The following is a 25,227-nucleotide window of genomic DNA, read 5'->3' as shown; positions in this document are numbered from 1 at the left end:
TCATATGGAGGCTGTAGCCAGTTACAGCATAAATACAAGCATGGTGGTTGTTGGTTTGAAAATTGTGTAGTCAACATGAATTGTCACCTGTGGGATTTGGTCATGTTTAACTTGTAGCAATCAGCAGCCCTGATGAACTATAAGTGCACAGACAAGATTGGAAGAAATACTATTTTAACAATATTAACCGAGGTCAATGGCTGTTCCTGCAGTGGTTCAGTAGCTGCACTCGGAACTTGCATCATTTTCCCGATTTTAGATGCAAGAACAACTGTCAGAAAATGAGGTAAACAAGTAACATTTTAATTCAAGCAGTAATATTAAAAAGCAACAAAAACATTTGGAAATGTTCTGCAGAATCTGAGGTTAGGTCGCCTAGTTGGAATTCAATTGTAAACCACAGAATTCATCTGTCTGGAACCCAGGAAGCTATGCTACTCTCGGGATCTGCAAGGTCTATGCACTTCCAATCGGGAAATATTGCAGGAACAGGACCAACAGCCTGGTCTAGAAAAGGCACCAGACATTTTGCAAGCTTCTGTGAGCCAGGCTTTGACAGGTGCAGGCCATCTAGCAGCAACCTCTGCCAGTTCTGAAAGCAAGAAGAACACATTAATCTTTGTTAGTAGTAATGGTAGAGAGCAAGGATTGACTGATATATAAACAGGCCAAGTTCGTTTACTTCAAAAATGTTTGATCTGCAACCAGTTTGCCTGGCATCCTTCCTACATGCAGCTGACATAATATCGCATAATTCTAGAAAACTGCGTTTTCCAAACGTACCATTGTATGAAGGTACCATTGTATCAATAAAACACCAACTAAGCTGTGAAGAAATTCTTTTAAATCTTGGTATAAAATGTACTTGGTTAAAAACTTCTAGAAAAATTAATAACTTGTAGACTGATAAGGCAAGTGGAACATTGTATTCTCAAGTTACTCAAAATATTTTTGCTGTGTTCTTATTTTGCTAATTAAGAAGAATTTGTAAAATTTCGAGTAGTCGGGGACAAAGTTAGTTTATACAGTATGGTTAGAAACATTTGGGGCAGTTGTTTCCATGAAGTGCATGCTTCTTTCTTCTGAACTTTGGTGCAAAAACTAAGTCCAGATTGTGTTCACTCCTCCAATTGCTTGGCTACATAAACTAGGCTGGATTCCCTTGGAAAAAGTATTAGACCGCTTTCCAAGTCCCCGAGGGCTACAGCCAGGTCCAGTGACCGACGTCTGTACACACATTAAACAGCGGAGCATTTGCAAGAATGATGCTGCACTGCATGAGAAGGGCTGTTTTAACAAGACTAGTAGAACAAAGCATTGTTTCTATTCAACAGCTTCATTTATACCTCCACTGAACTCCAGCAACTCTGCAACTGTTCGGCCATGGTAAAAGGTATCGAATGAAAAAAAATACACTCACTCTCGGTGGGGAGAATAGGTGTGAGGAGACTATCATGACACAAAAAGTTTCTGTATTATTCTTGGAAAGCATTCATGTTTGCATTTCCTACCAGGGATATACGTAGTCAGACAAAAGTTTTTGGTTGAAAAACAGCCTTGCAGGGCAGCCAACTTATCAGGTTTGAAATGGAACTACAACAGCACGAATACACAGGACACAGTAAGGAGACAAGCACGTAGCATTGTGTGTATGTTCCCTTACAGTACCTTGCGTTTTCATGCTGTTGTAGTTCCATCTCTGAAAATGCCATACCAACGAGCCAATGTTGCAACTCTCCTGAAGACTTACACAATTTTGCAAATGGTTCATTTGAACTAAAACCTTACTCGTGTGGGCTCAATTATTTTTCCATTTGAACATTTCACATGAGATCGTCTTGTCCCTTCTCGTGGAATGTGCATTTTAGGCAAGTTAAGGTGAGAGATTAATATAATAGACAGGAAAGGGAGGAAATGCTTCTGAGAAGTTGTGGCAGCAGATGAACTGCACATTGTAAACTAAGGTACAAGCAACTAAGTGCGCAACCAAGTCGTAGCAAGTTAAGGGAGGAAGTTTAGCACTGCTGGTTAGCTTTCCTGCCTTGTGGAAATTACCCTTTTTTTCCTTTGTACTATTTACATGACACAGCCGTACTTTCTGTATTATGGCTTTCAAGAATTGCTTACCTGTTCTTGTTGGAATGCAACAAAGATGTTGACGACAGCAACGTGCTGCTCCTCACCGAGTTTGGAAACTGCGTCCACATATCTGGAGATGGTCTCTAGATTGCGCCTTGCGAGATCCCTGCCTGGGAAAAGAGAATTCACTTTACACTGCTGGCATCAAATGTTCACTGTTTATGTATGTTATCATTGAGAGCTCGCGCACTGCTTTGGACATAACGTTCCCGAAGCCATGTTTGAGTTTACTTTCTTTAAACCTTAAGTGATCAGCTGTGGCCCGTGGCTGCTCTCTACCAAATAAAAATGCAAATTACTTTACCATAACTATGGTTTACATGTGTGTTTGCTTCCAAGCAGATGACTAAACACGTCAAAAAGGGAACCTTGAGGCCTACAGAATCCAGAGCCCTCCACTACGGCGTGCCTCATAATCAGAACTGGTTTTAGCACGGAAAACCCCAGAAAGAAAGAAGACGTGTTAGATGATGAAACCTGTGGCAAAACCACTGCAAGAAATTTTTGGCACTTTATCTGATATGTTTTTTTTCCTGAATGCCATGCCATTTCACCACTCTATTTGGTGCATATCATGGAGTAAAACATTTTCATAACAGTGGCAAAATAGCTTTTACTCAGTTGTCACTTCAGCTTTCCACTAGTTTTTTGCAGCTTGGTGATGACAAGGTGATCTAAGTGTGGCAGCAGGAATGTGGCAATGTAAAATGGTGCCTGAACCTTTAAAATCACTGGTAAATTCATGGCATTCATGGCAAATTCACTGATTCACAAGTTTGAGTGCTTTCATTGTGTTGCGGTATCAGTCAGTGACTACTCACATTATCAAGATAGCAGCACTTGAAGTATGCATAGAAATTTTCTAACTTTGAACAGAACTAGCTTGAGGCACAAATATTTGGAGATTAAATTAGAATATTTACTAGTGCTTCCTGAAATTTGGAGAGCTTGAAGACTACAAACTATGAAAGATAGCTGGTGGCTGCCGGCTTCCTTACCGGTTTCCTTGCACCAAGCCACCCACTTTTCGTCACAGTATGGAGGAGGTGTCACGAGGATGACTTTGTTCATGGGTACACCACAAACCTGAATGCAAGTTCCAGTTTCATTTTCACATGCTATTCACTTTCGCTCAACATATTTTCTTATTTTTGCTCACAACATGGTACAAAATCTCCCATTTGCTAAGTGTGCTTGCAAGTGAAAGCAATGTCAAGGCTTTATTCACAGTTGATCACTTTTAGGGATACTAGCTTCTTTTGTATGGCATGGTGCCCAGCACATCATCATATTGGAACAATGGGCATTACAGTTGCCAGCTTAGCCAATCAGTGCGCACAGAACTGTCTCCCAGAAGTATCAGTCCAGAATACAGTCTCCGGTTGACATCGGACACTGACATCTATTCGACCTTCACAGGATGCTTGATATTGGTTTGAATTATGCAAAGTTTATTTAGTACTAGTGAGCTACCCTGAGTGCTTTTGGTACTTTTGGATATTGTTGTCAAGTTAAATAAATGTAAAATTAACTCATATCAGTTGAACAGAACTTGACTGTACCACAATATTCTGGTGAGAAATTATAGGCAAACATTTCAGTCTAATTAAGGTCCAACTAGCCAGCAAGTCAACACACCCAAGAACAGTTTTCTTTTTCTAAAGAAGATGGCACACATGAATTCCTTTGAATTTTCATACTGGTCTGAATGCACTATGTTTTAACTCGCTCCTACAAACATCACCTCACGCACATCATATCACCACCTAAGATGCAATATTGCCTGCTCAAATGAGAACAGGCATGAAGCCTCAGATGAATAAGTGTTTTGTCAAAAGAACCATTCTATCACAAGGCCTTCACGGAGTAAGACCAGCCTTGCATATAAACATTAACACCTGGCTGAAGCTTATCTTATCAACATCTTTTCTAGAGCTAGTGCATGGTGAATTAATAAAATTATAGCATAAAGGAGACAAAGACTAAAAACACCCACAGACAAGACGAGCCCTAGCTTTCAGTTGGTTCATGAGGAAAAAAAAAAAAAAAGATATGCCAAGCTTCACTGCAAGCACATCATCCAACCAAGAATTAAAATCAAATCACAGGTGCAAAAAAGGTTGCTACAAGAGCTGCAGAAGCCACCTTGTTTCAAACTGATCATTCTGTACTGAAATTGAAACACAAAGACATAACGAGGGGCAGCCACAAGGCATCAAATATCTCTTTAAAGTAATAGATACGGCAATTCAAGTGCTGAATTTACAAACACAAGGAACTATGGGATTAAAATCCAAGGGAGCAGCGAGACAAAAACATGCCTTATATGTGATGTTTCTGGTTAAAAGCAAAGCACTATAAAGTTACACAAACACTTAACTGCACAAACTTGATGGCTATTATCTAATAAACAACCTGGTAGTACACTCAGTGACATGCATGGCATGATTATTTTCAAGCTGCTTACATTTTTCTTCCATGTTGAGGGAACAGCTCTCTGGCAGTTTACACGAGGCAAAAAGCACCAAGCTTATACTGGACTCTAAAGCAATATAACTTTAAAAAAAGTCTGAATTTCTTTTGGATTTCTGGTTCTTGTAGACTTTATTGTCTCGCTGACAAAAGGTGTTGCGGTGGTTGTTGTGTTTTCTATGGCAATACTTTTACACCCGTGATTTTGTTGCATGTTTTAAACTGATATTGAATTTTCTTGAGATGTTCTCGCACGAAGCTTTTCAGAGTCAGCACTCTCTTGTCAACTCTGTTCCCAGTCCTTGAAACTTTTGCACAACTAATTTGTTATAAGCAAAGCTGCACTCTTGTTCACCTCCAATTCTTACAAGTCTCAGCTCAACGCTTCAACTCCTTCTCAGCTGAGTTAACGCAGCACCGCCCCTTGACTGTGCTTCAATAATATTTTTCACCTATTGCAAAGATAAAACCTTGCAGTCCCACACATGCATATCATTTGGTAACACTTTAATTGGCATGCATTTCTCAAGCAACACTGCAACACAGGAATAGCTGAGGAGCATTAATGAAGGATATAGGCTGCTCCAGTAAAGTGGTGGTGCGGTCCTTTACTGAGGTGAAGGGCACTTGTAACCAAAGTTAGTTTCTGAATAATGCATCGTTAAGCGTCCCTTCTGTCTACCTCGGATTTCTGCTGGTGAGTTCTTCAATAAGGCTACCTTGAGATGGTGCAGCATTTCTTCCAGATTGGAGACGTACTCCTGCAAAGTCACGTTCTGCTTCCCAGGGTCTGAAGGTTCGCTACAGTCATTTGCGCCAAGGAATATGACAAATGCGGCTACACTTCCTGCATCCTCTGGACCAAAAATCCTGGGCAGGACATACTTGCACATGCGTGTGTTGTAGCCAGAGAAACCTCGCACCACAACATCGCACCGTCTGTGGGGGGAAGTATATTTCCATTGTTTAAGATATGCAGAACCGGCAACAGCGACAACAATCACTACGTATAAATGATCATGATATTACATATATCAGCTGTGAAATAACATAATATAAACCAGTAGCTATAAAAAGAGAGAGAGTTTGGCTTGTGCGACAGGCATGCGCCTAACTTTACACAAACGGACTTCAGAAATGTATACAATGAACGAGGTGGTACCTTTCAAATGCTTCGGCTACGAGAGACCCCCAGCAACCTTCTTCAGAGAAGGACCGCTGCAAAACATTGAGCAAAAACAAGGCGAAATTAACCTACACAAAGGCGTACAGCCGAATAACGTGCACCATGAACAGTGCTCACCTGCGTCAGTGAGTCCCCGAATAAAAATATTCGTGGGTAGACAACTTTACGAACGTGGCAGCTGGGAGTCATCTTTCCACAGTAGGCAAAATTTTACGTGGCTCCGAAGAGAAAACGTAGCGCTTCTTTAGCGCCAGCTGCGTGCTCTGGTTTCCACAGAATAATGAACCCTCAACTATTGTGATTACCGCGCGAACATTCCTGCAGTTGGTTTCGTTTCTATCAAGTGAACGCTCCTTCAAATGTAAATGGGAAATAAATTTAGTTGTGACTATGCGCTGCGCAATGGCCTTTTCATGATAGTTAGACAAGTTAAACCCGTTAAACCATAGAATAAAGAACCAGTTAAACAGCACAAACGGGTCTAACAAATCACAAAGCTACGTGCAAAAAAAAAAAAAAAAAAAAGAAAAGAAAAAGAAAAACAACGCTGCATGTGCCACAGTTTCGCACGGCCTCCGACATTGGGGTTTATCACTCGCGAGACCACGAGACGCATTATAAGCTCGGAGGCCATACTTTTGGCGTATTGCGATGTCTGCTTGTACAATCTAAACACGTTGGCTTGTACATAGACAGGCAAGAATCGCTGTGCACGAGCTCAAATACGCAAACAAAAAAAAAAAAAAAAAAAGAAAAAACGCCGTTTGTTCTATTAATGGTACCGGTGGTCAAGAGCATGGAGGAATGGTCAAGAGCATGGTCAAGAAGTCAAGGAATCTATGGTCAAGAGCATGGGCCCCTCTTTTAGCCCATAGAATAAAGAACCAACTGTTTTAACCACCGTAGCACGGGTATGCATGGGCATAGAATAAAGCAGAATAAAGAACCAACTGGAACCAAACGGGTCCATTTACGAACGGCTGTCTGGCTTTGACTCTGGCTGTACTCAGCTACGGCTATGACTTTGGCAGCCCAGCAGCCTTGGCGAGGCTCTTTCGTTGGCTTTCTACGCGGCTTTCCGCAGTTGCAGCAGGTACTACTACACCGCAGGTGGTAGCGCAGTGCCTTGTGTTTCGCTTTTTCGCGTTCGCCGACTCACTTTAGAGGGCAAAAAGGTCTTTGTTACTTATCGTTCATCATGAAGAGTTTTTCGATTCAGGGAATGAAGAGGCACCCGTCTGTAAGTAGAGAAATTTATTTATGCCATACAATCGTTTGTGAAGCAGCAGTTTGTCCTGGGTGTCCTTAGTGGAATTAACCCTAAAGCTCCGTCGAAACCACTCATCGAACGTATGCGTTCAAACACACGAAGGTGCAGTTAACTTGGCGGTTGCGGGTTGAACTACTGAGCATCCGTTCAGTTAACCAAACTTAATGAACATGCACTACGCACCAAACTCGTTGCAGCACCTTGCACAGCGTGTGCGACATAACCGCTACAAGGATGCCTCCTGAAATAGCAAATCGCAAATGCGCAATAACTTAACGCAGCTTAAATTTCGCTTTTGTACTGGTGTTCAGGTAACTGCGCGCATGCTTCATTCTGCATATTCCGCGCAACCTAAAAGTATCGCTCATGCCCCACAGGAGCCCATGCTGCCATGTTCATTTTGAAGGGCGAGCAGTTGAAGATTCGTTTGCTGTTTCATGTATTATAGCTGTGTCCGTGTTTTGTGAGTAACTGTCAGTGATAGTGATGAAATTTCTGCATTGTCTGCAGCTCATTCCACTGGTCGTAATCGTTGGCGTCGGGATGGTGGGAGCAGTTTTCTACACAGCCCGTCTCGCTCTGAGGAACCCAGACGTCAGGTACCAGTATACGACCTTAAATGAGAATGGGCCAGCTTGATTACATTCATGCCCGTGTGCTTGCGTAGTAGTGCACGTTAAAGAACCCCAGGTGGTCAAAATTAATCCGGAGCCCTCCACTACGGCGTGCCTCATAATCAGAACTGGTTCTGGCACGTCAAACCCGAGAAAGAAGAAGAATTGATTACATTCGTACTTGTGGAACAGACTGCACGCTTAATGAAGGGGGAGGATGATGGGCATCATACATCTAGAATGATGCTCAAGATGGAACAGTGTGCTAGCGGAAAAAGACAAATGCATAAAGAAAGGCTGGCAGGACATACGTTGAAACTTTCAGTTTATTTTGTACGGAGCATATGCACAACGTAGGATAGAATGAACATGTAAGCAAAGAACCTGCTGAAGGAGGCATCTAGGGAGGGGGCAGTGGATGTGCGGCGGCAGCTTGACATTGCTTGCCTCACTTCATGAAAAAAATAAATCTGCCTAATGTCGTGGCATTCTCTCGGATACTTGCAGATGTGTGCAGTAAAGTCTCGGTACATGCAGATTGTTTAAGTGAAAGCATTAAAATACCTTCGGAGTCAGTTTCTGTTCTGCCCAAGTGACTCGAAAAAAGAAACAGCTTATTTTGGAGCACTGATAAGCTTACACTTTAGGGGCAACGAAGATGAGAATAGAACTAGTACCATTACAGTGTGCCATGATTGTTTGCAGGTTTCTGCTTTCAGAATTTTAAAAGTACCGTTATGCAAAGCCTGATGGAAATTTTCTGCTAGCATGAACATGACTGTAGAGTGTTATGCCATCCTTTTCAGGAGGCATTGTAGTGTCTTGAAAATTTCGCTTAAATATGTTAAGCATCATTATAGACATCTAGCCACAGAACGAACTATAAATTGGCAAGGACTTGGACTTGGCAGACTTGGTAATGCGTCTAGCCAGGAGTGAGCATGCGCTGGCAGCATGCGTGTGGTCTGACCGTAAGTTTCGCGTGGTTCGAGGCTAGTTGAATGTCCAAAATTAATTGAAATTAGCATAACACGATGGGTACGATGCCAACAAGCAATCTGGCCAAAGTTTAGTTCCTACGCGGGCCGCCGCGGCTGAGCATACAATAGTCGGCTTCTTCTGGAAGTATGAGGGGCGTTCCGAAAGTAAGTTTCGTCATTTATTTTCACACATAAAATTGCCAAAAACAAATACACCATGGCTTCATGAACTATACACCTTGCACTATTTTTCCACATAGTCGCCGTCAACATTGGGACGTTGGTCGTAGCGTGCTAGCCTGCTTGTGGCTAAGCGGAGGGCGCATTCGTGCTTCCGCTCCGCTTAGCTGCTGAGTGGAGCGTAACAACGCCACACTAAAATGCTCTATTAAGATACTTTAACCTGATACTACAGTTGGTATCAGAATGCCAGGACTGGCTGTCAACACTATTTTGATGCGACATGGAGCAGGATTTGCTGCTATTTTTAAATAAACCATAGCACGATACCTTTTGTGAAAGTTTAGTACATAAATATGTGCCCGTACAGATAGCTATAATTTGTCATTGAGTATAATATAACTCGAACTATATCAGCTACACAAAAACTAATTATACATTTGGAATCTACATGAAAAACTCTCTAATTAGCTGAATTTCCAAGTCTCTAGCACAAATAATAAAAAAAAAAAGTTGTTTCGAGGAGTGTCTCCCCTTAAGAGGCGACATTACTAAAAAAAAAAAAATATTGCAGATCCAACGCACATTTTGGAATCTGTGTGAAGAGGTTAATGAAGTGCTATAAATGTACCCATTTCATTCCTGTGTCTTTAGTGCAAAGGAAACTACGGTTCCTGCATGTGCTCTCGCGTACCTGTGCTATACAATGTGACAACTTTTACATTGCTATTTGTCTCCATTTCTTCTTATCTATTTCAATTTTGTGTCGCCAGCTTCTTTGTCAATGCCCCATCGTAGGTTTGTAAATCAACACACAGCGATCATCTCGGAGGTAGCTGACATTTGCACGAGAGGAGTATATGCTGCGATTGTGGGCCTAATGGTTAGAAAAGTAAGCATAGAAAGGTTTTATTTAATAAAGGAATTGTGCTCTTGATGACTCATATTTATTGCAATGAGGATACTTAGGTATCATTTGTTTTTCGCTGAATAATTGTATAGAAAACAAGGCCAGCAGCCTGGATATCCATGAGGGTAGTAAAGATGGTAGTTCTATTCTTCATGCGAGCCATTTGGCCACACAGCAGCAGCACCCAGCTAGCAGCCACGGTCAGAAGAGTCCGAGTAGATTTGCAAAAGAAAAAAAAAAAAGCTTTGCTTTAAAATGTAATAAACAAAAGTGCTGCACAACTTTAGGCTGTTTCATATGCAATGACTAGAGTGAAGAAAACCACTGCTGCTGCTTGCGTTGCACAGTGTTTTCCGTTGAACGCTTTCACGTGCATCGGCGATGGCATGATTTCTGTTGTGATGAATGTTGCCTCTATGATATCAAAGTATTCACTCCTGTATTATTACAATGAAATAGTGTGGAAGCCAGTGAAATGTTTGCATTTTGTTACTAAATTAAAAAGTAGAATATGTAGCATGCTTTCTCATCTTTGAAAGCATTGTTGATCTAGGATTTCTCAGTCAACTGCGGAAACGCCAGCACAGCACATTGTTAAATAAACATAAAGAGAAAAGCCCCTTATTTGATGGTGCGACCAACTTGGTGGAACCCAGTTGGAAAGCATTGGAAATCAGTCTCAATGAGTGAAAATCATGCCATGTGAAACAGCTGTTTCTACTGGCTGCACCTGTGTTGCAGCCTTAGCGATTGCAGGAACAAGTATGGATATCATCATTTTCAACATGCGGACATGCTTCGAGGCCGATACCTCGTTTTGGTATATTAAGAGTGAACCAGTGCATACTGACGTCGTGACTCATTTACCCCCTGGGTACCAAAGCCGGTTTGTGGAAACAAGTATTATATGCTCTGTTTCATACTTAGCAGGCAATGCTATTGAAGACAATAGGTAGTTTTTGTTAGTTTTACAGTACAGAATTGTTGCTGTTTGGGCTTGTTGGTTCAAGCATGACAAGTCGTAGCGCAGAAACGTGCAGACAAACAGAGAGAGATGATAGACGAACCAACTACCAACAGGGGTTGATCAATGTTATACTGAAAACTCGTCGCCTTTCTGCATGCGCAGTTCACTTTCTTCGGAAGGTTAACTTCTTGTCTGAAAGGTACACAGATGGGGTACTCACACGCCCAAAACCAAGCCGTGATATCTTTTCTGCCTCAATAATTTCACGTGTAAGCTTATCGCTGCTTTTGCTGACATAAGTAAACTGAGTAAAGGGGCGTTCACATCCACATGAATTGCAATGAAAAGGAAGCTAACCATTGCGTTCATCTTTCTTGACATTGTTAGTACAGTGTTCTCTTAGCTAGTCATTTATGCAGCATCAATTTATGTAGTCATATATGCAGAAGTCATGAGCTCGCATAATCTGACAGACATAAAAAAGTGGCTGTAATTTCATACATCCATAAGCTCTCTCATAACATAAGGAACGTTACAGTCTGCTTGAAAGCCAGTTGTGTTCTCTGCGTCCCCAGAAGCTTGTCAAGCTGTGCAGTCAAAAGACGAGTCGTCACACACGGAATCTGGGTAACAAAAAGCTTCCTTCACGGCCTGCGTTAGTAACTTACTTGGTCTATTGCATTCCCCTTTCTTGTAAACAATTCTTAGGACAGATGGGACGAGATGCAGCATAAATTACTGGCTTGCACGTGAGATTATTGAGGGAGAAAGGATTTTGTGGCAGCATATCTTGAAGAGCTTTAGCTGCACTGTTGCACCAAAAAGCCACCAAGTGTCACTGATCTCTTAATCTCATATATTTTTAATGTTGCAGCTGGAACAAGAAGACCAACACTGAACCCTGGCAGGAGTTCAAGGACAAGCAATACAAGGTATGCCAGAAGACCACTAGCATAGACAGTTTCAACTGTAGCTTAACTAAAATCTAACCAGTAGGAATGGTTATGGTACATAATTTAGGGTACATTGCAGTGGAACGCCATACAGAATAAACAGTTAATGGTTTAGTGTAAATGATAGTAATGGGACTGTCAAACAGAACTGGCAGCATTTTTGAGCAGTAATTTGTGATGGCAATCAAGATACTATCACAAGGCTATGCTGAGCATGTTATCTTCGATGGTAGGCTGTTGCCGGTACCAAAAAGCAGTTCTTGTTTTGTATCCAATTGTAAAGCACATAAAATTGTTGGAAACATTCTCAATAGAGAGAAAAAAAGCATTCATTCATTGGTTCTTTCACAGTAGACATAACATCAGTGTAGAAATTGGGAGGAAAGCCTTGACTTTTAAGTTTCCATCTCGCATCTTGAAGGACATGAATTGTGAATAATGCAACATTAGTTGTTTCTAAGTGTCGGTGTTGCTTTCTTATTTTTTTCATGTTTCTGGGCTATTGTATGTAATTACATGTCCTTTTATTTGCTTTTCCAGTTCTGGACCTCTCGAGACTACAGCACCTTGCCAAAGAGCGAGCGCCCCGAGTTCTAAGCTGGTCCCTTCAATATTCGCCCATGTATAGGTTGGTTTTGCAAATAGGCTGACATAAGGCACCAATAAAGAGTGCTTTTGTGGCAAACCATTTTAGCAGTGTCAGTATCCATATTGACCGCTTCCTTCTCTTCCCCTGCATGTCCCTCGTCTCTTCAGCTCTTTTCTTCTGTGCCAGAACATCAAATTTGTGACAGGCAAATTTTTACATACTGTGAGTACTTCTTCCTTCTGAGCATTTGTAATTAAGGAATAAATTCCCTGTTGATTTTATATGGTCATTGATCTGCCTGACAAGCATCTTTCAAAGTGATGAGGAGGCAACATGTCCCTCCTACCAAAGTTTGAGCCTGAAATGTGCAATAGCTTGAATGAGCAATACGTATAATAGTTTCAGCTGCTTGCATCCGTGTCTTGCACTGTCACACACTGCATATTCCAACAATGCAGGTTGCACTGAAGGGTACAGAAGCATGACTCATCCTGTGGAAGTATGCAAACGCACATACTAATGCATTGCATTATGGGGGCATACTGCAGCTGATGGTTCCCCCCTTGCCAAGCTGACTTAAGCCTGGTGCTGCGTGGGGTACTTCCGGAAGTGAGACAGCAGAACCAGGCCCAGGAAAGATCCATCACAATAGGGACATCTGGTCATGTTATCTCAACTGTTCAATGATAAAGGGGCAGATTACAAAAGCAATTGTGTACTTAGCACTGGGTGCTCAGTAGAACACTGTGTGTTTGAAATTGATCTCAAGCAATCTACCACAGTGCCTCTGGTAACCCCTGTGTTGATTTTGGGATATTAAGTGCATCTAATCAAATTGGGCATTTACTCAACAAAGGTGGAGAGTGGAGTGGTGGCTATGGTGCCCAGCATGAACGATCATGTGTGGCTGCCACACTGTTGCAGTGCAACATGTTGCCCGAATCTGAATGGGGAGGGGTGGTGGTGGATTGTAGCAACAGGCGGGTTTAGCCTGGCGATCAAGGCCGGCAATTGCTCCGCCTGAGCGTCTCTTACAATATGGGGAGGGGAGTCGATATGGCTGTAAAGTCTTCTGTGCAACTGATGCATATGAAAAGAACATTAACCTTGTGGAGTCCCTGAACAGATGCCGTCTTTTCCAGTCCCATTTGGAATTTCACCTGACTTCCAAAGTGTAGTGCACTTCAGTATTTTGCAGTTAAAAAAGAAAAAACTGTCATGTTTGCCTTCTATACTGCAAGCCCGTGACTTGATGTCACGCGGTCATTCATTTACATCCACTGCAGCTTGCTGCTGATGCATCAAAATGGAATCTCTACAATTACATAGACGTGCTTGCACAATCAAGTGCTGCCAAGTTACATAAACACTGTTGTATGCTGTACAAATGCACTTGAGCTATGATAGGTGACCAAATAATGCGCAGCACTTTTTAGATGCGAAGCAGCTTATGGTCGGGGCTATGTCACTCCCTCCCTCCGCCGTGCGGCGTCCACACCCCTACTGAGCATGTACGCCAAGCTCCGGCTTCCGGAAGCCGGAAGAACGCTTCCGGCGTTTTGCCCGAATGATCCCCCGGTGCTTCGCCCACTCATCATCATTCACTCCCTTCATCATCATTCACAAACCACAAACTACTAAACCACTGCTCTTGCAATTTGAAGAGATCTGTCAGAATCTTGGCATAGCCGACACATTACCTGGCATTGCCCACAGACATGATTCACTACCCCCGTGGTTCAACTTCCCCACAGCTTGCGATCTCACCCTAACACAATTCCGTAAAGCACAGGCTCCACCCCAACACATTATTCAGGAATTCCTTGCAATAGAGGAAAAATACAGCAGTTTCACAAGCTTTTATACTGATGGTTCGGAAACGATTGGCCATGTTGGAAGTGCAGTCGTCCAAAGGAACTGGGAAGAAACCGTTAGACTTCCGCAGTGTACATCTATCTTCACTGCTGAATGTTACGCCATTTCCATAGCCGCAGAAAAAATAGTAAAGGAGAACCTCACAAATATTATATATACAGACTCCCTAAGTGTACTCACAGCTCTTCACTCCAGAAATGCAGTCACACCGCTATTGGGGGACATTATACACAATGTAATAAAAGCCACCACACAAGGACAGAACCTTAAGTTATGCTGGGTTCCGAGCCACGTTGGAATTAACGGCAATGAGAGAGCAGATGTATGCACAGCACAAGCTCAATACAATCAAATCAAGAAAATAAACATACCTCCTAAAGACTGCATGAAGTTCATACATTATAAACTAAGGGAAAAGTGGCAGTCTGCTTGGAACAATGAACTAAATAACAAACTACACTTGGTAAAGCCCTTGTTATGCGAATGGCTATCTTGCACACACCAGGAACGGTTCAAAGAAGTGATTCTATGCCGCCTTCGCATAGAACATACACACCTCACACACAACTTCATACTAACAAAGCAAGACAAGCGCCAATGTGAAACGTGGTGATGAACTAACAGTGAATCATGTCTTATTTTCATGCAGAAAACTTGAAACACTGAGAAAAAAATATTTTACTCCATTTTACAAGGAACACATCCCTTTTCACACGCTTTTTTTTTAGGCGAACATGCGCTTGTTGATATATCATATTTTTTCAACTTTTTAAAGGAAGCAGGTATTCTCGAAAAACTCTGAATTCTCACCGCGTGCTTTGCTACATATTATGCTACACCTTACCCACCTTGTCATTCCCGAGAAGAAGGCCGAGGTCTTTCTTTAAATTGTTGGAACCCTAATGGTCCTTGCCCGGACAAGGACTCGCTGAGGTGATGCAACTTTTTGGAACAATTATGTCTTGTGTTTGGCGCATGATAGCCTTAGCTGCTTATGTGCCATTAAACACAACAACAATCATCATCATTCACTTCATGGATATGCGGTGTTGAGAAGATGGCTGGAGCCGCTGCCACGAAACGGCAGCGGCGACAGGCCGATCCCGAACTTCCGGCTCGCGAAGCCGAAAGGAAACGTGAACGCCGCCAAGAAGCTGCTACTGATGCAACGAGGGCTCGCGTAATGGGAACTTGAGTCGAACCCATGGCTGCTTCGCATACTACTAAGGGTTCCCCTACGGGAAGATGGTGTAATCTTTTTTCTTTTGCGGGCTTTCTTTCAGGCTTGGAACAAACTTGTGTAGCACATATTGAGCCACAGAAAGCTGGAATTGTAATCTTTCAAGATGGTCTAAAATTTTTTCGTTTACACTTTTGCTCTGAATATCCACACTGTGGATATTCCACACTGTGACGAACCAGTGAGCCCTAAAGAAACCGAAAACAAGCTGTATAATATCATAATTTTCAAAAATGCAGTGAAGCTGATCGTAGCCTCGGCTGCAGCCAAGCCCGCGGAGGCATTTTTGACAGCGGGTCTCCACGGTGCCTATGGCGCTTTGAAATGTGAGTGTGACGTTGGTTCTGTCCAGCTTGCATATTTTTAAATATTGGCACAAGTTGACGGTAGAGTAATCCGTCCACATACCATAACGTGGTTCCTGGCACATCTCGACACCCAGCTAGATTCCCTCCCCTACCTCAACCACATTGCACACGTCCAAGTGCACGCACTAACCCACCGCGCGGACTTGAATGCGAGTCGAGGTCTTGTTGAACCTAGGCTTGTCGAGTTCAGAGACATTCTTTCCACCTTTAATGAGGTAACTTAAGCACTACTACCATGGCAGGAGAGTCTACTCTCCCCCTCACGGTGAACTAAACAAACCAGTCTATCACACTGTGCATGCTTTAGACAGGATCGTACCAAAATTTGGCTTTATTTCACTCCATCAATCCAGACGCCTTTAGTTCGGGCTGCCCAAGCTGTGGACAGAGAAGTAATTTATAACACATGCTCTGGGGACGCCCTTCATTACAGAAAGGCCCGCATAGCTGCACTGAAGAAGAGTGGAGCTCTGCGCTACGGAGCTCCGAGCTTTCATGTCAAGTATGAGCTGTCTAGAGAGCCCACGATGCGGCGGAGAGGCTTGGCCTTCCCGTCCCAACGTGGCAGCGGCCCGTGGCTCCATGAAAAGGGGGCATCGGAGCCTCTCAAGATCAATAAAGTTCCTTGTCTGTCTGTCTGACAAGTTATGTGGGACACAGGGTATATTGCAAAAGCCTCTACAGCACAGACAATAACGAATTTGCCTGTACAACAACAGATGATTTGTTGCTTTACAAGAAATGTACATTGTTAAGCCGCTCATCTCTTAAGTGTGCAGAATAAGTGGCGTCGCACACTAAAACATAAAAGCACTTTCTCGGCGCTCTCTCTGCACGGTAATTGACTGCATGCTGCACTAGATTGCAGGAGTAATTACCTACTGACCCTTACCCATGAAAGTGGGAGAGGGAACACCATCGCCAAAGGTGGGGGGCGACGTCTTTGCGAGCACCCTTCCTTTTTTCAGGTGTAACTACCTACAGCGAAGGGCCCACAATGGCAAGAATGAATCCCGTGATCTCCGACCTACGCAGAGACGGTGCCAAGAAATCCCACGAAAGGCGAACAGTCCAGTTGTTGAACGCTTGTAGAGGCCTCGTGAAGTGACAGCGTTGAATGCGTCAATGACAAAGTGCGTGTAAATTGCCGGTGCGCATGTTGCTTCTGGTATTCTATGAGAATGGGCCCGCAGACGATTTCTGCACAATTCTGAAACAGAAATTAGAGGCATCCATGCAGCAAGGAATCTCAACGAGCATGGGAATAGGAGAGAGCCATGATGGGAGAGTGCCGAATGCTTGCTTAAAGTCCAAGAAATTTGCTTACGAGATTAGGCACATCTCAATAGGTGGTGGCTTAAATTTAATGGTGACCTCATTGGCTAGTGCAATGTCGGGGAAGGCTAGCAGTTGCCACCTCCCCCTTTTATTTGTTTACTGAAATGTATTGAAAGGTTGTATAAAACCAATTCCATTCAGTCTGGGCTGTAACCACTTGGTAATCGAACAGAGAGACTCAGTTTGTTGTATGCAGGGCAGTTGTCCTAGTTTCCAACTCGGGACCAGTAGAAGAGTAAGGCGCTGTCTACTTGTTTATCATGTTTTGTTTTGCAAGCTCTGCATTTGACTTAGTAAATATTTTTGCTTCAATATATATCCAAGTTTCTCACCTCCGACCTGCTTCTTGATTCTTATACGCCGATTAACACCTTCAAGAGACTTTGTCTTCGTCAAAGAACAAACTTTACTCGTGTTTAGCATTTGTATGTGAACAGCAAACACATGTGACAAGTGTTCAAGTCCTGCTGGTTAGCTCCAGGAATCGTTCAACTCTTACACAGCTTGTTTCAATGCAGCAGTGGGTGTGTCAACACGGCTGCTGATGACCTGCTCTGAAATGACAGATGACATCGTTGAAGCCATGGAGGAGGAAAGGGGGAGCATGATTGATGTAACAAACGAAGCCAGAAGAGTCAGCGCAACACGTGATCATGTTGTGGTTTTAGGCTGCCAATGCTGGGCTAGCTGAGCAGGTTCCTCTAAAAAGAATTTGTGCGACTGCCATACTCGCACGTAGCAAAGACGACGATAAATGTATATGTTGCAATATAAACGACTGAAGTGACATGAATATATTGGGAGAGAAATGTGCACGGAGTAATTGGTAATGCACCTAAACAAGTGCGTGTAGATTAAAACGTACCAAAACCAAGTACACTGATTGGCAGAGTGCCAAGCGCAGGGTCATGTGTTGGGCCGTCTTTTTGAGGAAAAAAAGCCGAAGATGACAGCTTCACAGAGTTGGCTTAGGAAGGCTGGCTGCATGACGTAATGCTCTCTCTACGTTTATTTCCTTCCTGCATGGTTGAAGCCAGAAAGGAGGTGAAAGATGAAGAAGGCAGCATTGATGAGAGCCTGCAGATGAACCAAGAATCTTGACAAGATAGGCAATAGTGACATTCAATGCTGCGCAGCAGTAGTTTGCATAGATCATGGGCTTGCTGAGCATGCCGTAAACCTTGGTGTCATAATGACAGCTGCAGCTGCACATTCCATTGGACTACGTAAACAGACGAAAATTGCCGACTTGTCTAAAAAGACCTTGAATTCATGATAAATAACGGTTTCCTTTTGCTAACCGTGCTTAGTGTGCTCTAGCCTTATTGTTTCACAATGTTGGAAAATTAGGCTGTGTCATCATGTCGCAATAATGTTGATGTGACATCTGTCATTTTGAGACGAACTTAAGTATCAAATTAAAATATGCCACGCATTTTCCTAACTTCATACTTGCTAAGTGTGACCCTTTTATGCACAAGAAGCACATGGTATAGTTTCTACAACTTTGGAAATGTGTGTCACAACTCCTTTAAAGCAGAACTGTTGACTGTGCAAGGTATTGCACAACATGGTCAAGCAGGCAACCAAAGAAGCATGTTCCTGTTCAGAATTGGTACCTGTGTAACATCAGCAGTTTTTTCCAATTGCTCCAAGTGTGTGTGTCAACCATAATTGCCATTTCTTATGGATTGGAAGAATGCTTGCATGATGCCCTTGTGCAAGGCACGTGCTAACATTGCATAGGGAAAATGCCTCTTGAAACATGGTGCAAGTGCTCAAACAGTCAAAACATATTGTGCGACTGATTTGTTGTGGTGCCTTGTACCCTTATTTTCTTAACACTTAGCTGCACCAATACTTACTATCTCACTCGGCAGAGGTGATGTCGCCTCGCTTGATGCTGTGAGTGCAGGAGAAGAGAGCACAACTTTCCACAACAGAAGATGTCTGTGCTGGAGGCACCTCGTTGCATGAAGTGACTACAAGAAGACCTGGAGGCAGACAATGGCACTTTAATCGGCATCGCTGCCACCATCTGCTGTGAATGACTGGCAGTAGCGTTTCTGCAGTGCATCCTGGTAGAAGGCAAAGATGTCGCCTGCTGCTGCTTGGCACAGAGCCAGGCACCTCTGGAACTCCTCCTTGGAAAACTGGCCACTGGTGTAGGTCGAGACCAGTTTGGACTCTTTGCTCTCGAAGGAGAATGTGCACACTGCCCTTGCTTCCTGTGCAGAGAAGAATGAAACAGCGACAAAAATAAACCTTGCTGACATTTTACAGCTTTACAGAATCACAACCAAATTTCTAGCAAATCCTGTTGCTGCTCCGTTTCTCCAAATCCACTTGGACACCAAGCTCAGGCAAACAACGAAATTGGTAATTTCCCACTATGAAATTTCTAGACTTGTGTAACTATATGTCCTTGCACCACCCTGGCGACTTCCTCGTATTCCCTTCAATTTTCAGCATGCTACGATGTTTGGTTCCACGGATAGGTGCAGACACATTGAAATGTAGCACTTCTGAAATTCATGTTGACAATAACAAGAGAGATGCTTTTTTCTATACTAAAATACTAAGTCACATACTAAGAACATAGTTTTTGTATGCACCATCCTTTTATAATTGAATGGCATGTGGCTGTCTTTATCACTGTTCACCTAACTGGTGCATTGAAGAGGATGAAGTCATGATTATGCACTGAAGATCATGTTCCCAAAAGTGAGAATTTTGTAGGACATGTGGAACTACTATAATTGCTCTCTTAATCAGAGAAAGAAGTGTATCTTCTTATATATACATAAAGATGCATTAAGTTCCGCTGCTTCATATTGCGTGAGCAAACAACTATGTGATTTGTGGCGTAACTGACAAAAAGAAACAAAGTCTTGTGCAAATGCCTTTCTAAAAAACAAAGCATGGTGTATCAAACAGCAACAAAGTTATGTATACATTGATCTGTGATTACTTGCACATGACAACATTCAATGTCAATTTGTCTAGTTTTACCTAACTTTCTGTGCTGGCTATCCAGTCTTTTCAAGCTGCAGTCATGAAACTATACGACTACTTTGTTTTAAGAGAATTCAGAAATTTAGGCAAACTCCCATAAAAACAACTTAAAATTACGAGGATTCTATGTGCTGCGGGAATATGTTTAAGCAGAGCTTTCCCTAGTGTTTACGAGCAATGCTGTCCCTGCGTAGAGGCAATTTGCAATTAGAGCATAGAACAAGGTTGGGCATTTTTAAAAGCAGTGAGATGGGCTAGTTTTCCAGCTATTTTTCAATAGTCTAAAATATTTACAGCACTAGGAAATGAACAGAAGCAAAAAGGAAATGGGATGAGTGCTGTAGGTCGGACATTTTTTCACACAGAAATGACTTGTTCAATGTAAACGCATGGCACTACGGCATTACTGACACAGACAACTCAAACTGGAGTCCCCCCCCCCCCCTATCACACATACTACACACCAAACCGAACTTGTTTTGTATGAAGAGTTTCTCAAAGTACTTGTTTGTGACTGTAAACAACCTGATTCGATTGGTCACTGCTGCCACGCTTTGCAAGTGTGCACTTGCTTTCCAAGTCATCCTTCGCTGCCTATCGATGTAGCTCTGCTTTGCATTTTTGGGGCAAAATGTTGAAATGTTCACAACATTCCTTGGTGTTCATCACTCCCTGATGCAAATACACAATGCATGCACCATGCTGGTAAAAAGCAAAAGCCACAATTGGCTCCATCTATGGGGCCCTAGTATTGTGTCGAGGCAAGATCAGTAGGTATCGGGCTTGTGAATGATCAGCAAGACTGCCACAAAGTGGGGAAAATGGTAAAGGAAGACGAGTGGTAAGCCACAACAGCATTGTGGTACCATACACGGGGCCCTAGCATTGCACAGAGGCAAGACTATATATATAGTGAGTAGTGTGATAACTGGCTTCTGACTGCTCAGAAAGATGGCAGCTAGCTTCAGCATGCAAAGTGGGGAAAAAGGCAAAGACCATCGCTTTAAAAAGCCACGCGTTTAAAAATGCCATGTGTTGGTAACGCTAGAAGATGAGGACGAAGAAGTTGTTTTTGGTGGCTGCTGCAGCTAACAACAGTAACCAGCCGTTTGCTCGGAACTGACTGCTTGTCTTTTCCTCTCACGACAAACTGGTGGACGTGCTGGGTAATAATAAGCCCTATGCCTGCTGGTCCTGAACCAGAAGCTACCGACGCCAGTACCTCAGGGACTGCAAAAATCCATCGAAGCAGCCGTTGCCTCCACGGTCTTCCATCCATAACAGAATTGCCGAGTATGTCGAGACCAACGACCTTTTCCCTCACAACATGATAGGTTTCAGGCCAGGCCTCTCCACCCAGGATGCCATGAAGCTTATCAAGATCCAAATCCTGGAACGCTGCACTCGGGACACGAGAGCCATCCTTGGTTTGGACCTGGAGAAGGCCTTTGATAACATCCGTCACGAGTTCGTTCACGACGCCATCTCCAAACTCGACCTGGGCTCGTCCTTCCATGCCTTCGTCAGGTCTTTCTTGAGCGAACGATGCGCCATCCTCAAGGCTGGAGATTTGGAATCAGAGAAAATGGAGCTGAGCGGAAGAGGCACCCCCCAGGGGTCAGTCATCTCACCGCTACTCTTCAACATCGCAATGGTCGACCTCTCGAGATACCTAGGCAAGATACAGGGCATCGGTCACACGATCTACGCGGACGACATCACTGTCTGGTGCGCGGGAGGCAGTGACGGAGAAGTCGAAGCCGCGCTCCAGGAAGCTGTCGACACTACAGAGCGCTTTCTAACGGACACGGGACTCCGATGCTCCCCAAAGAAATCGGATCTCCTTCTCTACAGCCCAACTAGAAAGGGCCGCAAGCCACAGAACTGGAAACCCCCCACCGAAATCGACATTAATCTCTACATCAAGTGCGGAGATCCGATTCCCAAAGTCGCGTCCATTAGAATCTTTGGAATGACACTCGAAGGGGCGGGCACAAATAGCATCACCATTCACAAACTAGCAAAGAAGACGGATAGCGTCATCGGTCTAATCAAGCGGGTAGCTAACAGAAGGAGAGGCCTGAGTGAAGAGAATCTGATAAGGCTAGTCCACGCTTTCTTGCTATGCCATTTCACGTACGTAGCGGCCATGCACGTCTGGAAGAGGGCCGAGCGAGACAAGCTAAATGCCATGATAAGGAGGGGGATCAAGAGCGCGCTCGGACTACCAAACTACACACGCACCGACTGACTTCTGCAGTTGGGTATTCATAATACACTGGAAGAAATTGCAGAAGCACAAGAAAAGGCACAGATTCTCAGACTCTCCGGCACCACGGCGGGCAGACGAATCCTAACAGAGATGGGCGTCCCCCCGGCTAAGGTCGAAGACTCCTACCAGGGCCTTCCGAAAGAGCAGAAAGACCACATCATCATATCCCCCGCCCCGCGCAATATGCATCCCCAGTGCAACGTGGAAAGAAGGAAGGCCAGGGCCGTGGCGCTCCTACGCTGGGTGACAGAACTCCCTGGCGGCAGCTGCTTCGTCGACGCGGCCCAATATGGCAACAGCAAAAATTTCACAGTAGTGTCCATCAACCACAGGGGTTCGACTGTTAACGCAGCTTCGGTACGAAGCACGTCGTCATGTGCGGCCGAGCAAGTGGCTATTGCCTTCGCCCTCCTGGACGAGAAACATGCGAACATCTTCAGCGACTCCAGGGCAGCCATCCGTGCCTTCAGCGTTGGCGCCGTGTGTAAGGAAGCCTGTCGCATCCTCAACGGCAAAAGCATCGCCACCCACACGCTCACGTGGTTCCCCGCTCACATGGGATCCATCATGGGAGGCCCCACAAACCTCAACGAGCTGGCCCACTCCAAGGCGCGAGGTATCGCTTTCCGCGACCATGGAGAACTACCCGGCCGGCCCGCAGTGGTGGAGAACAGAGATGAACCGACAACATATAACGAAATTACGCAGCACTTTTATCTCGGCAGGAGAGACTATTCCCTTCCTCACAAGAAGTTAAACAGAGCGCAGGCATTGACCCTCAGATTATTGGAAACAGGCTCGTATCCCAGCCCGGCTTTATTACACAAGCTTTATCCCGACACTTATGCCAGTAGTTCTTGCAGGCACTGCAATGACTTCGCTAGCCTAGACCACATGCTCTGGTGTTGCCCCTCGTTGCGAGGCACGGAACAAATGAATGAGGACAAGTGGTTCTCCGCTATCAGGAGCCCCGATGCCGGGGCGCAACTATGGGCTGTCCAGAGAGCCCACGATGCGGCGGTCGGGCATGGCCTGACTGTCCCAACGTGGGAGCGGCCCGCTGCGCGCTGAGTCGCGTACCTCAGGACTTTTATTAAAGTTTTACATCCATCCATCCATCCACGGTCTTCCACCGCAGTACAGTCCCCTGGCAAGCTCTGCGAGGACAATGTCAACAACTTCTTCGTCCTCGTCCTCCAGCGTTACTAACGTGTGGCAATATCATGTGACAGCTGTCACTGGAAATCACAAGGACATGCTTACCTGCTCCTGCTGGCTGTCAGGGTCCAGCACAATAATCCCCGTGTTGGTGATCGCTGCTGTGACTGCTGCTATGTGACACTTCATGCTGACTGCAGCATCAATGGATGCCAGGCAGGCAGCATTTATTGCACAGGCCAGCACCTGTTGAGTTTAGTTAAGGGAAAGCCACAGAGTGAGCAAAGCAGATTTGCGACACCCTGCTGTACCACAAAGGCATTGCAACAGGCGTGGGAGGAATCCAGGAGCGTTGGGCAGTCAAGAGTTCATAGCGGTTGTGGAAAACAATTAAATCATTCTTGAAGACTTACTTGCAAGGCTCCTACTTCACATAAATTAAGGGGAGAAAGAATTCCACAGAACAAAAGGATACACCACCGTTGTTGTGAAACTCTTGACATGTTAATGATATGCAAGAGCGCGGATGTAGGGCTGTCAACATAGCAGTCTCCAGCGTGCTTCGAATAACCTTTTCAGACATTCGATCTGAGCAGCCTGGAATGATCAGCAAAACAGCTAATATAAGTGGCCGCATAGCAGAACACCAAGGACTGACTTAGCGGCAAGTTGATTCATTTAATTATTAAAGGTCAACAAAAATAAAAATAGACACCATAAACTGGGCTACAAGACGGGACGATACGTGAAGGAGGACACCGACACCGATAGTACAAAAAAAAAAAAAAAAAAAAAAAACAGCAGCAATCATAGGCGATTATTCCTTCATTCATATGTTTTGAATACAGTGCTGCGAATTATTTCCCTTATCAAAAGAAAAAAGTCACTGCTTTATCGTCATGATTGAAAGCATGACCATGAATATGAAATCAGAACAGTAGACAGCTACATTACAACCCTGAAACAGTCAAAGCCAACAACACGTTACTCACTTTGCTGCCCCGCTTTAGATCGAAAAAATACTTCTACTGTGGCCTTCTCAGGGTGCTCGCGCATTTGTTTTACTTCAACTGGCCCGTAGACGCCTGCTTGAACGACAGTCTCTCCTGCCGAAGTCAAAGGGGGGGGGGGGGGGGGGGAGAGAAGAAATTTCACAAATACGGCATTCCGCTCAGGCACCAGTATATACCTTGTGCCAATATTGCTGAACCATCAGGACGTGAGAGGTTCGAAAACTTCGCGGCCAATTTGCGTAGGCGTCCCGTGCTAGTTGTTTCCATTTCTGACGAATTCGTTCTGCGAGCACGAGAATGAGAACTTGAAGTAATGTAATGGTCATCATAGCACATGATCTCACCTTGTGTGCAGCACAGTGATGTTAAACAACTGACAAATGCGAGAATCAGAGAATGTGTTAAAACCGTGCTTCTTGCCGGCTGGTGATTACGGAAGCCGCCATCTTGTTTGCATAAACTTTGATAGATGCATGGATAGATGCATGGATCCTCCATGGATAGATGTGTGAAGCCTCCTGGCGGAGAAAAGTAAAATCGAAATTAGTGCTTGCTAGAACAAGTCGTGGTTAGAACGTGGTTGGACCATTAGAACATGCCAACTTGTCTTTCAAGATTAGGCGAAAAGGCCGTCGCGAAGGTACTTATAACGTTGAGGAAGCCTATGTACAAGCGCTACTTGCATGAC

At 44.1% G+C, this 25,227-nt stretch overlaps 3 protein-coding genes across 5 annotated transcripts; 1 reads left to right on the top strand and 2 right to left on the bottom strand.

Moving 5' to 3' along the window:
* Window positions 1–282: 282 nt before the first annotated feature.
* Window positions 283–6,272, bottom strand: LOC119456402 (isoamyl acetate-hydrolyzing esterase 1 homolog). Its single transcript, XM_037718130.2, has 6 exons — window positions 5,915–6,272; window positions 5,774–5,829; window positions 5,331–5,550; window positions 3,138–3,225; window positions 2,128–2,249; window positions 283–592 (listed from the first exon to the last, which is right to left on the bottom strand). The coding sequence occupies exons 1-6, from the start codon at window positions 5,984–5,986 to the stop codon at window positions 407–409; spliced, it is 744 nt and encodes a 247-aa protein (XP_037574058.1). The 5' UTR covers window positions 5,987–6,272; the 3' UTR covers window positions 283–406.
* A 615-nt stretch (window positions 6,273–6,887) lies between these two features.
* Window positions 6,888–12,359, top strand: LOC119456405 (cytochrome c oxidase subunit NDUFA4). The gene is made up of 4 exons (XM_037718135.2): window positions 6,888–7,037; window positions 7,578–7,666; window positions 11,593–11,650; window positions 12,212–12,359. The coding sequence occupies exons 1-4, from the start codon at window positions 6,996–6,998 to the stop codon at window positions 12,266–12,268; spliced, it is 246 nt and encodes an 81-aa protein (XP_037574063.1). The 5' UTR covers window positions 6,888–6,995; the 3' UTR covers window positions 12,269–12,359.
* Window positions 12,360–19,076: 6,717 nt separating this feature from the next.
* Window positions 19,077–25,026, bottom strand: LOC119456403 (exosome complex component RRP46). Of its 3 annotated transcripts, none has more exons than XM_037718131.2 (6): window positions 24,918–25,026; window positions 24,716–24,822; window positions 24,519–24,632; window positions 24,002–24,123; window positions 23,632–23,772; window positions 19,077–19,309 (listed from the first exon to the last, which is right to left on the bottom strand). In XM_037718131.2, the coding sequence occupies exons 2-6, from the start codon at window positions 24,804–24,806 to the stop codon at window positions 19,097–19,099; spliced, it is 681 nt and encodes a 226-aa protein (XP_037574059.1). In that variant the 5' UTR covers window positions 24,807–24,822; window positions 24,918–25,026; the 3' UTR covers window positions 19,077–19,096. The 3 variants fall into 3 exon arrangements, with proteins under 3 accessions (XP_037574059.1, XP_037574060.1, XP_049525774.1); XM_037718132.2 differs by having other exon boundaries at window positions 24,884–25,002; XM_049669817.1 differs by having other exon boundaries at window positions 24,716–24,843; window positions 24,918–24,952.
* Window positions 25,027–25,227: the final 201 nt, after the last annotated feature.

This window comes from Dermacentor silvarum, chromosome 6 (genome assembly GCF_013339745.2).
Source record: "Dermacentor silvarum isolate Dsil-2018 chromosome 6, BIME_Dsil_1.4, whole genome shotgun sequence".
NCBI classification, from domain to species: Eukaryota; Metazoa; Arthropoda; class Arachnida; order Ixodida; family Ixodidae; genus Dermacentor; species Dermacentor silvarum.
This window is presented reverse-complemented; position numbering and strand designations above follow the sequence as displayed.

Bases quoted from the DNA above. Each gene is read 5' to 3' on its own strand.
- LOC119456402 (XM_037718130.2), bottom strand. From the start codon at position 5,986: ATGACTCCCAGCTGCCACGTTCGTAAAGTTGTCTACCCACGAATATTT. The intron at 5,830-5,914 runs GTGAGCACTGTT...AATGTTTTGCAG, and splicing joins TCGGGGACTCACTGACGCAG to CGGTCCTTCTCTGAAGAAGG. The intron at 5,551-5,773 runs GTACCACCTCGT...TTCCCCCCACAG, and splicing joins GTAGCCGAAGCATTTGAAAG to ACGGTGCGATGTTGTGGTGC.
- LOC119456405 (XM_037718135.2), top strand. From the start codon at position 6,996: ATGAAGAGTTTTTCGATTCAGGGAATGAAGAGGCACCCGTCT. The intron at 7,038-7,577 runs GTAAGTAGAGAA...CATTGTCTGCAG, and splicing joins GAATGAAGAGGCACCCGTCT to CTCATTCCACTGGTCGTAAT. The intron at 11,651-12,211 runs GTATGCCAGAAG...TTGCTTTTCCAG, and splicing joins TCAAGGACAAGCAATACAAG to TTCTGGACCTCTCGAGACTA.
- LOC119456403 (XM_037718131.2), bottom strand. From the start codon at position 24,806: ATGGAAACAACTAGCACGGGACGCCTACGCAAATTGGCCGCGAAGTTT. The intron at 23,773-24,001 runs GTATCCTTTTGT...TAAACTCAACAG, and splicing joins AGTTTCACAACAACGGTGGT to GTGCTGGCCTGTGCAATAAA. The intron at 19,310-23,631 runs GTAAGCATGTCC...TTCTCTGCACAG, and splicing joins CTGACAGCCAGCAGGAGCAG to GAAGCAAGGGCAGTGTGCAC.